Source organism: Lynx canadensis, chromosome C2, assembly GCF_007474595.2.
Source record: "Lynx canadensis isolate LIC74 chromosome C2, mLynCan4.pri.v2, whole genome shotgun sequence".
NCBI classification, from domain to species: domain Eukaryota; kingdom Metazoa; phylum Chordata; class Mammalia; order Carnivora; family Felidae; genus Lynx; species Lynx canadensis.
The window spans coordinates 75,519,248-75,533,145 of NC_044311.2; the positions used below are offsets into that span (position 1 = coordinate 75,519,248).

Consider the following 13,898-nt stretch of genomic DNA (forward strand, 5'->3'; position numbering starts at 1 on the left):
AATATCCTATGGATTTATAATTATTTTATCTTTCACATAAATCAAAGAATGTAATCTTCTAATTTGATCTTAAATTCATAAGAGAGGGTGACAATTTTTTTAACAGTAATTACCATAGTAAATTTTTAAAAAAGATAATTTGGTTGTCATACATCCCCAGGAACAGCAAATATTTGTTATTTTATCACAGCAAAATCAGAATTTTCATTTTAAAGCATTAATAAAATATATAACAATAATTAATTAAATATTAATAAAATAAAGTAACATTCACTCTAAAAATTAGATTGAGGGGTGCCTGGGTGGCTAAGTCAGTTGAGCCTCTTGGTCTCAACTCAGGTCATGATCTCAGGGTCATGATATCAAGCCCAGAGTTGGGCTCTGTGCTGGGCATGGAGCCTGCTTGGGATTCATTCTCTCTCTCTGTCTCTGTCTCTCTCTCTCTGCCTCTCTCTCTCTCTCTCTCTCTCTCTCTCTCTCTCTCTCTCTCTCTCTCTCTCCCCCCCTCCCTCCCTCCCTCCCTCTCTCTCTCCCTCTCTCCCCCTCTCCCTCTCCTTCCCTCTCCCCCTGCCCCTCCCCTGCTCGCACATACTCTTTCTCAAAAATACATACATAGATTGAATTGGATATCCAGACTTTTATTCATCCTATAGTATCATCTTGAATGCCTTTTTGTTCTAGTTGCCATCATCAGCTGGAGTAACTTATTTCCATTAAGGCTATCATCTCCCTACCATAGATAAAAGTTTTCCAAGCTCAAGAAATAAAAATAACTTTTATTGGGTTAACAGTCTCTATAATGAGAACACTAGACCTGTCTCTAAGTTAAAAGCCATTTGGTTGCAAATAAGACCTTCCATACAGGCAAAATTACTAGTTTATTGATCCTTTCAAATAAAAACACATTCCAGTACACCTGAAATGATCCTTTATTTAGTGGGACTAATTGTTTTTTTGTGTGTGTGTGTTTTTAGTGGGACTAATTGTTTTAGCCATTAGCTTTTTGTGCTATTTTCTCTTGTCCCAAGGTACAAAAACATACAATATATGTTTATTAGGCTAAGAAGTCTTGAAAAAGGCAAGCAAGGTTAAGCAAAGAGAAACTATAAAACAAATAAAATGTTATAGGAAAAGTGTAAAGCACAATTCTATAATATAATAATAGTTGTATTGATTTTACATTAAAATAATTGGGAGTGGTTGGACCCCAATGACAGTATTTAGCAACTTTTGTTTTGATCAATCAATAAATAAGGCTTTGAGGAATATCACATGGATTTGTTTTAGAGGTATTTTAAGTGTAATTTTGGGAAATGATACTTTTATGGAAAGAAAGAGAAGTTAATAGTTATACTACGTATCTGGTGTTATTCTCTTTACTTTTAATAGTTTTGTGTTGGAATTATTCATTTTGGAATACTTTAATAGTCTCATTTTGGAATTATTTGGAAAATAGTATTGATAATATTTCCATCTTTCCAATAATATTTTACTATGTACTAGATTAGGGTTATATGATTTGCTGGGTTCCTAAAAGTAATTTTTATTCCATCTATGAACAAGATTCTTTTCTACAATATATTTTTCTGATTTTATAATGGAAAAATATGGCTGGCATGGAACAGGAGAATGATTATTAGCTGGAAAAGCTATGAGTAAATGTAGCTAGAATAGAGTATTTCTGTTAGAGGAACATACCAGTATTGCTTAATTTTGTTTTTTTCTAGTGTAATTGTGTAACTTTAGTGTAATGACTAAAACTACAAATCAGTGTTCTGATGTGGTCTATCTTCCCTCCATATTTAAGTTAATAGAAGAGGGATTGTTAGCATTTTGCTTCATGAGACTTAAAATTATAACAACCATAAAATGTAGGTGCATTTTTCATTTCAGTTATATTTGTGAAAAAATATAAAAGCCAAATAACTTTCAAATTCCAAACTATCTATTGATCCTTATGAACAACAACAACAACAACAAAAAACTTAGATAAGTTTTTAGTTTTTCCTGTATCTAACTTAAATTTAAACTACAAAACAAAAGAATCCTGTGACTAACATAAACCTTAGGATTCTCTTAGTACTCTAAATATTTTTTTTTCCACTCTAAAAATTCTCCGTGCTCATTATCATCTTGAAAATTTGTGTTGATAGAAGGAAGCCACACTATCCAGAGATAACTATCGTTAGCACTTTGGTATATTCTTTCCAGATACATTTTTTACATAGTATTGATGAGACCTTCTGTATAATTTTTGTCTTGCTTTTTTCCATTAACATTCTTTGTTATAAACTCTTTTAGTGACTGCTCAGTGTTTTGCTTTGGATTACTTTAATTACTTAACTTTAAAAGATTATTATAAAAAATAATTTCTGAATAAGTACACATGCTCCTTTAAAGGGTACTTATACTATGAATTCGTTTTTTTAGAACTAGCAGTCTGATGAAAAAGCACCATTTGTCTACATTATCTTACCTTGGTGTGATTATACACATCTGAATTGCTGCAAAACTGCATTTGAAAATCATCCTTATTAATACCAGGATTCCAGTTGAGTTAGGTAGGATCTTTAGACTGCTTTACAATTTTTGAGGCAAAACTCATAGAAAAAAGTACCCATAGAAATTTTCTGTGGAAAATGATGTCACTAAATCCCTTATAAATGTTCTCAAAGTAAGTCATTGGCAGCCTGTATTATTTGGCACATGCTCAGAGAATAAACTGTTTACTTTATAATCGTGTTCTGCTTTCTTAATGATAATGGTATGTCTTTAGAGTTTCCAATGATCTTGCATGTATTTTATTATTTAAACATTCCTATAATAATTATTTTAGGTCAACTGGCTATTCTGAGGTGATTGTTGTCGTTGGAGGCTGTGAACGGGTTGGAGGATTTAATCTTCCATACACTGAGTGTTATGATCCTGTGACAGGAGAATGGAAGTCTTTGGCTAAGCTTCCAGAATTTACCAAATCAGAGTATGCGGTCTGTGCTCTAAGGAATGACATTCTTGTTTCAGGTAAAGAATTATTACTGTAGCAACTTTTAATTTGAACATAGCTTGGCTGTTTTAAACAATAGTACTGTCTCAAAAAAAAACAGACAGTGAAAGTGAATATGCCCACTTTAGGCAGATCAGTTTATACAACAAATAAAACCAAGAGTGACTTTTTGCGCTTAAAAACGAGCTCAAGATGATCTAGAATGATTTATAAGAGATCCACTAGAAAAATGCCTGTAATCATCATATTTTAAATGTTATCAATGCATATAGAATATAGTATAATTTTTCTTAACTTTTACCTGTTAACTTTGTTTTAAGGAACACAGTAAAGTATGCAAAGTGAAAAATACCCATATAATTAAGCATCTCCAATCCACCCAGCTTTTCTGAAATTCTCCCAAAGTTTATGAAACATGATTTTCCTTAAAATTCTTAACTTCTTTTTTTTTTTTTTTTTAATTTCTTTTTAACGTCTGTTTTTGAGAGACAGAGTGCAAGCGGGGGACGGGCAGAAAGAGATGGATGCACAGAATCCAAAGCAGGCTCCAGGCTCTGAGCTGTCATAGCAGGGCCAGATACTGGGCTCAAACTCACAAACTGTGAGATCGTGACCTGATCTCGTGATCACGTGCTGAAGTCAAAAGCTCAACCAACTGAGCCACCCTGGTGCCCCAAAATTCTTAACTTCGTTTATGTGATGTTACATCTAAAATCAGAGACCGTAAAATGACAGACGTATACAAAGTATAACTACTGTATCAATGGTCCTAAGTCTGTTCATGGTTCATAATTTTACCAGCTTTGCAGATTACTATATTACTACCTGTTGAACAATGTAACAATACATACTTTATTTTGTACAATAGTATACTTTTGAAAAAATGGATGATTTAAAAAAACTTTTTTTAAATAATTCTGTTTGGGTGCTTCTGATGTCTGATTCAAATTAATAGTCTCATACATTTGTAAAATTCATATTCTGCATTTTATTATTTGGGGCCTATAATTATTATTTTTCAAGATAATCAGCCAAGTTTAAATCTGCTCTGTGGAACTATTTCCATTAAACTTTAAGAGGGTCTTTCATTTATTGAACTGAATTCACAAATTCTTAGACTGACTAAATCCTATGTTTTAATTATCTATGCCTTGAGCATAAATCCCTTAGTGATATATATATTATTGTGTGTACATTGTTTTGCATTTAAAGGTGGAAGAATCAATGGTCGTGATGTGTGGATTTATAACTCACAGTTAAATATTTGGATCAGAGTTGCTTCTCTAAATAAAGGCAGATGGCGTCACAAAATGGCTGTCCTCCTTGGTAAAGTAAGAAACCACTTTTTATTACTATTGCTGGTACATTTCCAAAATAAATACCACAGCTGAATCTTTCATTTTACTCACTCTCTGGGTATTTTGGATTCAAATTGTATTTCCTTCCATTTCTAACCTCAGTAGATAAACTGCAGATATAAACAATTTGACACTGTACTTTTGAATGGATATTTTGTTTTCCCAATTTGGAATTTGTGGCAGTGAAGCACATTTCTCTTTTTATGCTCCATTGGAGTCTGAATGCCTAAGAAGCATTGGAAAATAAAGGAGTTACATCAAGTACAAAAACAGGCCAATGTCTAATCCAAGCAATCATTTTCCTTTGCTGGCTGGCAGTCAGGAGGAGATACATTTATCTAGAGTGATGTTATTTTATCTTTTTTCTTTACACAAGTTAGGGACAAAAGTTTAAAGTAAGTGTTAAGATAAATTCAGCAACATATTTTAAAGAAAACTGATTATTGACTGTAGCTAATACATATTTAAAAATATATAATTTGGGGCGCCTGGGTGGCTCAGTCGGTTAAGCATCTGACTTCAGCTTAGGTCATGATCTTGAAGCAGTTTGAGAATTCAAGCCCTGTGTTGGGCTCTGTGCTGACAGCCTGGAACCTGCTTTGGAGTCTGTGTGTCTCCCTTGCTCTCTGCCCTTCCCCCGTTCACACTCTGTCTCTCCCTCTCTCTGTCTCTCTCAAAAATAAATAAGCATTAAAAAAAGTAAAAGTATATAACTTATCTTCTTTGTCCTTAGGAACTTGAGAAACACTTATAGACTAGTGGTTTCCAAACTTTTTTAAACCAGCTACATCCTCTTTTTTTTTTTTTAACGTTATTTATTTATTTTTTTTTAATTTTTATTTTTTATTTTTTAATTTTTTTTAACGTTTATTTATTTTTGAGACAGAGACAGAGTATGAACAGGGGAGGGTCAGAGAGAGATGGAGACACAGAATCTGAAACAGGCTCCAGGCTCTGAGCTGTCAGCACAGAGGCTTCTATTTATTTTTGAGAGTGCAAGTCGGGGAAGTACAGAGAGGGGGACAAAGGATCCAAAGTGGGCTCCACACTGACAGCAGCGAGCCCAATGTGGGGCTTGAATTCACAAACTGTGAGATCGTGACCTGAGCCAAAGTTAGGACACTGAACCGACTGAGCCTACACCCTCTTTTTAAAGTTAAATCTAACATAAAAACCATTACATAGAACATTTAAAAATACAGCAGTATACCAAGGGCTCTTTAGCTTTTCACTACCTCCACCTCTATCAGCTCCTCCAAAGCTACCTCAAATTAACGAGCAATCTGAGCAAAAGCAGCATACTTGCTTACACGGGTTTTTTGGGTTTTGTGGGGTTCTTTTTGTTTTTTGTTTTGTTTTGTTTTGTTTTGTTTTTTAGAAAGAGAGAGCATGGGCAGAGGAGAGGGGCAGAGGGAGAGAGAGAGAGAATCCCAAGCACCCAGTGCAGCACCCAACACAGGGCCCGATCCCATAACTATGAGACTATGACCTGAGCTAAAACCAAGAGTCAGATGCTTAACCGACCAAGCTATCCAGGCGCCCCCGTTACTCATGTTTTGACTGGTTCCCTGATGCCCCCTTCTAAAAAGATTGCTGCCTCTTAGGTCCTCCTGTGGAGACATTTTAGAGCCACCAGTGAGAAAACAGAACTGCTCTAATTGAAACTGAGATGGTGCAGGAACCCTTCCTATTCAGCCTCTCATCAGCCCTTGTGCCCTCCCCCTATTTCCCCATGGAGGATTCTTGAAATTTATATACTGTAGAATACTAGAGTTTCTCAAAGCACAGTTTGAAAGCTACTGTTTATTCCTAAGGGTATTGATCTGTTGTGCTGCTGCTATTGACAGTCAATGAAACATTGAGGATCTTGAAATAGATGTAATGGAAATAAAATATTAGTTCTATTTAAATATTTTCCAAAATCACTAGTTTGTTAGTACCTACTATATTATTTTTTTAATGTTTATTTATTTTTGAGAGAGAGAACATGGGAGAGGGGCAGAGAGAGAGGGAGACAGAGAATCTGAAGCAGGCTCTGTGCTGATAGCAGCAGCCTGATGCGGGACTCGAACTCATGCTCAGATCATCAGAGCCACCCAGGCACTCCAGCACTTACTGTATTGGTTTTGGTAGTCATGCGTCAAGAATGATAAAATATTACTGAAAAGGGGCAGCCAAAATATTCAAGGGGGTGGAAAGAGGAGAGATCTAACTAAAAAAAAATTGTACTTATTTAGCCTGGAAGCACAAAGGCAAATGAAAATGATTAATGTCTCAAATATCATGTATGGATTGGAAAGCAATAATTTATTTGACCAATGTTTGTATACTTGACTTGAAGTTACCTAAATCTTAGAAGCAGTAAATCAAGAAATGAAAGGAGTCTTTCTTACATAGCATATATTCAACTCATAGAAACTGTTGTCCTAAAAACTTAGAGTATAAACTGAATTCAAACCTATAAAATTATTTAAATTTATAAATTGTCACTATTAAGGTAGGATAGTGAGGATGATTTGGAATATAGAATCTAAATAGGAAGGAATATTAGAGAATATTTCATGTCACTTTTTCAATTGATAAAGAAACCTAATTCAGAGTGATCGAGTCACTTGCCCAAGGTTACACAGAAAGTGATAAAGCAGGGGCAAAACAAAACTCAGATTTTCTTAATCTAGAGGACTTTCATCTTGATGCTCACAACATATATTATTAATTTATGCATGTAGGGGAATGATATTAAAGTTTAATGCTCAAAATTATATATGTGATAGGTATTATTACTGTCTACTTTTTTTTTTTTTTTTTTTTTTTTTTTTTAGTTTGGAAGGCTCTTTAATAGCAAGCGTATGGTAATTAGAGAGACAGAGCATGAACGGGGGAGGGGCAGAGAGAGAGGGAGACACAGAATCGGAAACAGGCTCCAGGCTCTGAGCCATCAGCCCAGAGCCCGACGCGGGGCTCGAACTCCCGGACCGCAAGATCGTGACCTGGCTGAAGTCAGACGCTTAACCGACTGCGCCACCCAGGCGCCCCTACTGTCTACATTTTTAAATTGAGGAAATTAAAACTGAATCTCAGAGGGTAGGTACACTGCCCAAGATTTACATCCCATGGCAATGCTAGATATGAACCCTGCCTCTCTTGACTTCAAAGCCATGCCCTTAATTTTGCCACAGTTGCCATACCCTTTCCAGCTGGGTGACCTTGAGTAAATTACTTAACTTCTCCGGACATCATGTTGTTGAGAGAACAAACCCACCAAGAGATCATTTTAACATAATGTGAGAAGTGCAAGATTGAAATACGAAATAGCATTGGCTGCTCTGGAAATTTGGAGGAGCACAGAAAGATAAATTGTGGGCAGACTGGAATGTCAGTGTATAAAGTTTGGCCTTGACCCTTAGGCATCTATTGTTGAACTACTAAAAGGAATTGATGAGGTATTTTAGGAAGATTAATCTGTGGTTGAGGGAGCACAAGAGTGTAGACCAGGAGATTAATTGAGAAGTATAAAATGATATGGACCCTGACTTAGGATAGTGGCAATTGGTAACAAGAGGAAAAGACAGATGTGAGATGCTGTGAAAGAAGACTTAGTGGGACTTACTAGTTATTTAGATATGGAGGGGAGAGTTGATAATGACTGTTCATTAAAGGAATTGTGGATGTTAAACTGGAGAACATCTTTAGGTTAAAAGTTTTTTGTGTATCTCATGATTCTTAATGGGTTAGTCTGCATATAGATCATTTAATAAATAGCTTGTTGATTAGTTCACCTGTCGCAAAGATATTACTCTGCCTACCTTCCTCATATTTGTGAAACCTATTGAAATGTATATATAGTATAGAGTTCATTATGTCTCAGGTACTTTGCTAGGCACAGTAGGTACTAAAATGAAGAACAAGATAGACCCTGCCTTCAGTAATGTCACAGTCTAGTAATCCTTGCCTAATATTTTAGTTTTATAGGTTTATTATTTCATAAGAATCAAATATTTTCATTATCCATGAGTGTGAGTATTTAAGCAATCATGTAATTCTCAACATGAGCAGTATCACCCTTAAGGGGGTGAAGATCAGTTCTTAGGGGTGAAAAGAATTGTACTCTTTCATATATAAAGCACAGATATATATATATATATACAGTACATAAATGGATATACAATATATCTGTGGTATTAAAACTTCATTGGAGGGGGCTATTATGAAAAAACATCTGAAAAGTATCATTGGTGGTGGTAAGAGGGGGCCAATAAAGTTTCAGAAACTGAGCTAAATATATTGCAATTACAGTTATCAAGGGCTTTTTTTAAAGACAGATCCCTTAATTTCTTAGTCAACTACTTAAAAATTCAGATTTTTGACAATTAAGGTTTTTCCATGTATTTTGCATATTAGGTATATGTTGTTGGAGGCTATGATGGGCAAAACAGACTTAGCAGCGTGGAATGTTATGATTCCTTTTCAAATCGATGGACTGAAGTTGCTCCCCTTAAGGAAGCAGTGAGTTCTCCTGCCGTGACTAGCTGTGTAGGCAAATTGTTTGTGATTGGTGGAGGACCTGATGACAATACTTGTTCTGATAAGGTAAGCCATGTCGTCTTATAGAAATTACCAATGATGTATATAAGGAGAAAACTACATAAGGCTTATCAAATAGAGAGCTAGGTCCCTTATTGTGAGGAACCTTTTAAAAATTGGTACTTTATCCTTTTGGGGGAAAACATTGAGTTTCAAGTTGCTGAAGTGAAATCCTAATATATCTAACAATTTTCCGTAAAAAGCTTTATCTAATTTTTTTGAAATAAGACTAATTTCAGAGTTTGGATCTTAGACTAAATAAATTGTTTTAAACCTCTTAACTGCAGTAGTCTACAGAATCAAAAAATTATTCACACAAAACACGGTTGGGAAGTGAATTAGCAGAGTAGGTAAGATACAGTAGCTATGCTGCTTCCAACTGGGTCATCTTCTGCATACTTTAAAAGTATTTTTTAGAACAAAAAGGAGGAAAGGAAACCTCTGTAACATAAATGGAGGACAGCTCAAAGTTGCTGTAGTTCATTGGATTCCTGGGATAAAAGAACATGTGCCATCCTCACACCTCAGAAAATACTGTATTTATTCTGGAAACAAATGTCTAATACCTAATCCCTTTAGCAATTGTTTACTGAATTTTGTCAATCAATTCTTTTTTTTAATTGAATTGTAATATAATGTGGTCAAATGTTACATATGTAGAATTCAGTAATACAGAATTTGTGGTAATTCAAAGTACACTGAATTGAAATTTACTTGTGTTCTTTTGAAGAAATGACTTCCTAAAAGTATAAAGAAATTGTATTTAAATTGAGGCATAGTTATCCTATAGGACACAATTTTTTTTTAATCTATACTGTTAATTTTCTTTTTTTTAATGTTTATTTATTTTGAGAGAGAAAAAGAGCCAGTTAGGGGCAGAGAGAGAGAGAGAATCCCAACCAGGCTCCACACTGTCAGTGCAGACCCCAACGTGGGGCTAGATCTTACAGACTGTGAGCCGAAACCAAGAGTTGGATGCTTAAGCAACTGAGCCACCCAGGCACCCCAACTGTTAATTTTAACGGAAATAAGTAAAGAAACTTACCATGATAGCCTAGCCAGTCATCCTGGAAATAATCTCTATGTGTGTTACTCTGTTCTGCTTGATAGTAATAAATTTGCATCTGAGAATTTTGTAATTCAGACATCTCCCTATCAAGCTAACCTTTCTTAATTCTGTGAACTAACGTGAATTAATGTAAATTAATTAATAGGATTTGATTTTTAATCATGTTTCTATGTATCGGTAGACTTTTTTATTAAGTAAATTTGCATTTTTGTTTAGAAGTTTTAATTAAATATTTCTACACATTACTAGGTTCAATCTTATGATCCAGAAACCAATTCTTGGCTACTTCGTGCAGCTATCCCAATTGCCAAGCGGTGTATAACAGCCGTATCCTTAAACAACCTGATATATGTTGCTGGTGGGCTGACCAAGGCAATATACTGTTATGATCCAGTTGAAGATTACTGGATGCATGTACAGAATACATTCAGCCGACAGGTAATAACGTAAAACAGTCCAAAAGAAAAATCAACCAACGAGGGACCAAGTACATGGCCATTATAAATATACTGTAATTTCACTGTTAATATATTTCATGTGTGCTTGAATTATTTCATAACTTTTAAAACTCCACATTAAGCATATGGTATGACGTTTTGAACTCCTTCCAGAGAACTGTTTTATTGAAATAGCTTAATTTTTACCATCCCATGGTGAAGCAGCTGTTGTACTTGAGCTGGTGACTTTTTTCCCTTGACCTTTTTCAGAATCTACTCTAGTCCTTCTCCCTATTTCTTAGGTATTTTGAAGAAAACAAATGTTCCCAAACTGGTTTCTTTCCTTCTGTGGCTTTTATCATAAAAGAAATGGCTGTGCTCCGGTCTCCTTCATCCTATCTGTACTCCTACTCCACCTCTACCCTCTGCCCCCCCAAAAGCCTTCTCTCAGCCTTTGATTCATGGCTCCAACCTCCCTCTTTCTACCACCAAAATGCTTGATGGTTCTGATGCTGGAAGTCTAGCTCTACCTATACCACTCTAAGGTGTTATACTGCCAGAGGTCATTACTAATAATCTCAGTTTCATTCATATACTCTTACTTTTTCTATCCAACCCTTACATATAAGTTTTCCTTGAGCCTCTTTCCCCTTCCCTCTTCCCAGTTTCTACTCTGTTCCTGAGTGATCACATTTATTGCCCAGTACTGATACACTTCAAGTCTTTATCATCATTAAAACCTCTCTCTTGTGCTCCAGACTCAAATTTCCAACTGCCTATTTGATATTTTTTATGATGTTCTATGACTCCAAACTTAAACCAGAATTCATCATCTTCCCCAACCCTGCTTTTTCTGTTTCCAGGCAACCTAGTGAATAAAAGAATTGTTTCTTCCTTACTCACACTCACAGCACGTCTGGCACCAGATATGTGCCACACCAACCAATTCTCCATCTCCAGCTGAGTCTCTTACAATTCAATTCAGTTCTAACACTATCTACCTGGAGTTAGAGTCAGATTCCGCAAGTTGAGAGCTCAGTCCCCAAGACTGCCACTGCCTCAGACGCCAAGCACTAGCTCCAGCTTGTCCCCAGTACTTTTGACACACTGGCTATGAATTAACATTCCCATAACCCCTCCTTGGGTTCGGTAATTTGTAAGAACAGCTCGCAGAACTCAGGGAAACACTTGTGTTTATTTGGTTTTTTGTATATTAAAGGATATTATAAATGATACAGATGAACAGCCAGATGAAGAAGCACATAGGGGAAGGTCCAGAAGGGTCCAAAGCACACAGGAGCTTCTGTTCTGGGGTTGAGGTGCACCCTCCCCCAATCCAGAAGCTGTTCGAATCTTATACTTTGGGAATTTTTGTGGAGGCTTCATTATGTAATTATTAATTTAATTTCTAGCCCCTGTCCCCTCTCCAGAGAACAGGGAGTGGGGATGAAAGTTTCAAGATTCTAATTATGGCATGATCTTTTTGGTGACTAGTCCCCATCCAGGAACCAGCCAATAGTCACCTCATTAAAACAAAAGACATTCCTATCACTCAGGAAATTCCAAGGGATTTAGGAGGTCTGTGACAGGAACTGGAGGCAGAGACTAATATATATCTTTCTACTGTTTCACACTGAGACTTATCTCTTAGATTTTCCCCCACTTTCTCCTAAATTGAATCAATCCAGCATATCAGTTCTGTGTCCCCAGAGTTTTTCCTATTCTTTTCCATTCCTGTGGTTCCTGCTTTTGTTCAAGTTCTTATTAGTTTTTCCCTCAACAAAAACAGTAATATTCTAATTAGCGTTTAATGTCTTGCTTCTCTAACCCATTTTGCCACCAATTATTTCCCAACGAATCCTATTATATTCCTCCTCTGATTGGAAACATACTGAATAAAATCCAAAAGTTTTCCCGCTTCATTCTAGACCTTCTGTTGTCTGAGCCCTGCTTGCCTTTTTAGCTTCACTTTCTGCAACTTTATCCCAATTACATTAAGTATCTGTTAACTTGCATTTGCAATATAGATCATACATGTTCTTGCCTTGGTTCATGCTATCCTCTTAGGCTCTAATGCCTTTTCTACCTTCTCTACTTTTTTTTTTTTTTTTAATTTTTTAACGTTTATTTATTTTTGAGACAGAGAGAGACAGAGCATGAACGGGGGAGGGTCAGAGAGAGAGGGAGACGCAGAATCTGAAACAGGCCCCAGGCTCTGAGCTGTCAGCACAGAGCCCGACGCGGGGCTCGAACTCACAGACTGTGAGATCATGACCCAAGCTGAAGTCGGACGCTCAACCGACTGAGCCACCCAGGCACCCCTCTACCTTCTCTACTTGTAACACTACTCTTCTTTCAAGGACCACTTCATGTTACAGTAAACTGAAGTTTCCCTGTTCAGAATTAATCTGATCTGATCTGTCACTGCCCTTATACCTCTATTATGGCAGTCATATATTCTGTTATGAGCATCAATGTTTATTTCTGTACCGGAATTCCATCTTCTTAAGAATACTGTTTTTTCTCTTTCCCAATATATCTTGTATTAATTGGTGCTCAGTAAATATTTACTGAATAAGTAAAAAATGAGACAGTGAAGTAACAAAGGACCTAATTTTAAGAGTCTTAAATGTAATATCCCTAACAGATATAGACTATAAATATAATGAATAGGGATTGAGTATAACACCATTTTTCTTAAGTTGTTGACATTGAGGTATAGTCTCTAATTAGTAATGTATTCAAAATAACATTGCCTCAGCTGATGAAAGGGACATAATAGTATCTTCAGCTTCATGGTACAGAGGTAATATAATCTATCATTCTTGTATCACATTTAAGTAAAATGAATCACATTTCTCTAGCTCAGTGGCCTCTACTGGAAAGGACAATCTCCAGTTCTGTAGAAGTAAGAGTGTGCCTTACCATATAAGAACCCATATTATGGTCATATTCACCTGTGTGACAAGTGTTTGCACTTATTTCTAAAATTTTTTAAAAACTTTAAAAAGTTTTTATTTATTGGGGGGGGGGGGGCAGAGAGTGAGAGGGAGACACAGAATCCAAAGCAGGCTCCAGGCTGCGAGCTGTCAGCACAGAACCTGACATGGGGCTCGAACCTACAACCACGAGATCGTGACCTGAGCCAAAGTCAGATACTTAACCGACTGAGCCACTCACGTGCCCCTAAGTTTTTTTTTTTTTTTTTTTTTAAGTAAACTCTACCCCCAATGTGGGACTTGAATTCATGATCCTGAGATCAAGAGTCACATGCTCTACCAACTGAGCCAACTAGATGCCCTAATTTGTAAATGTTTTAATCAAAGCTAATATTTATTGGCTTATTAAGTGAATATTTTAAAGTATAATGCATTTTCACCAAGAACTGTTCATTCAGAACTTAGCTATATCATATAAAATGATAACAACTTAGGAAGATAATTGCC

General features: G+C 36.0%; 1 protein-coding gene across 5 annotated transcripts in view; it reads left to right on the top strand.

Moving 5' to 3' along the window:
* KLHL24 (kelch like family member 24) overlaps positions 1-13,898 on the top strand; it is a 44,945-nt gene that overhangs the window by 24,657 nt on the left and 6,390 nt on the right. For all 5 annotated transcript variants that reach the window (XM_030328860.2, XM_030328862.1, XM_030328859.1 and 2 more), the window contains 4 exons: positions 2,837-3,021; positions 4,217-4,335; positions 8,764-8,952; positions 10,265-10,453. In XM_030328860.2, the coding sequence (XP_030184720.1) occupies positions 2,837-3,021; positions 4,217-4,335; positions 8,764-8,952; positions 10,265-10,453 (682 nt within the window). The remainder of the gene's footprint in view (positions 1-2,836; positions 3,022-4,216; positions 4,336-8,763; positions 8,953-10,264; positions 10,454-13,898) is intronic.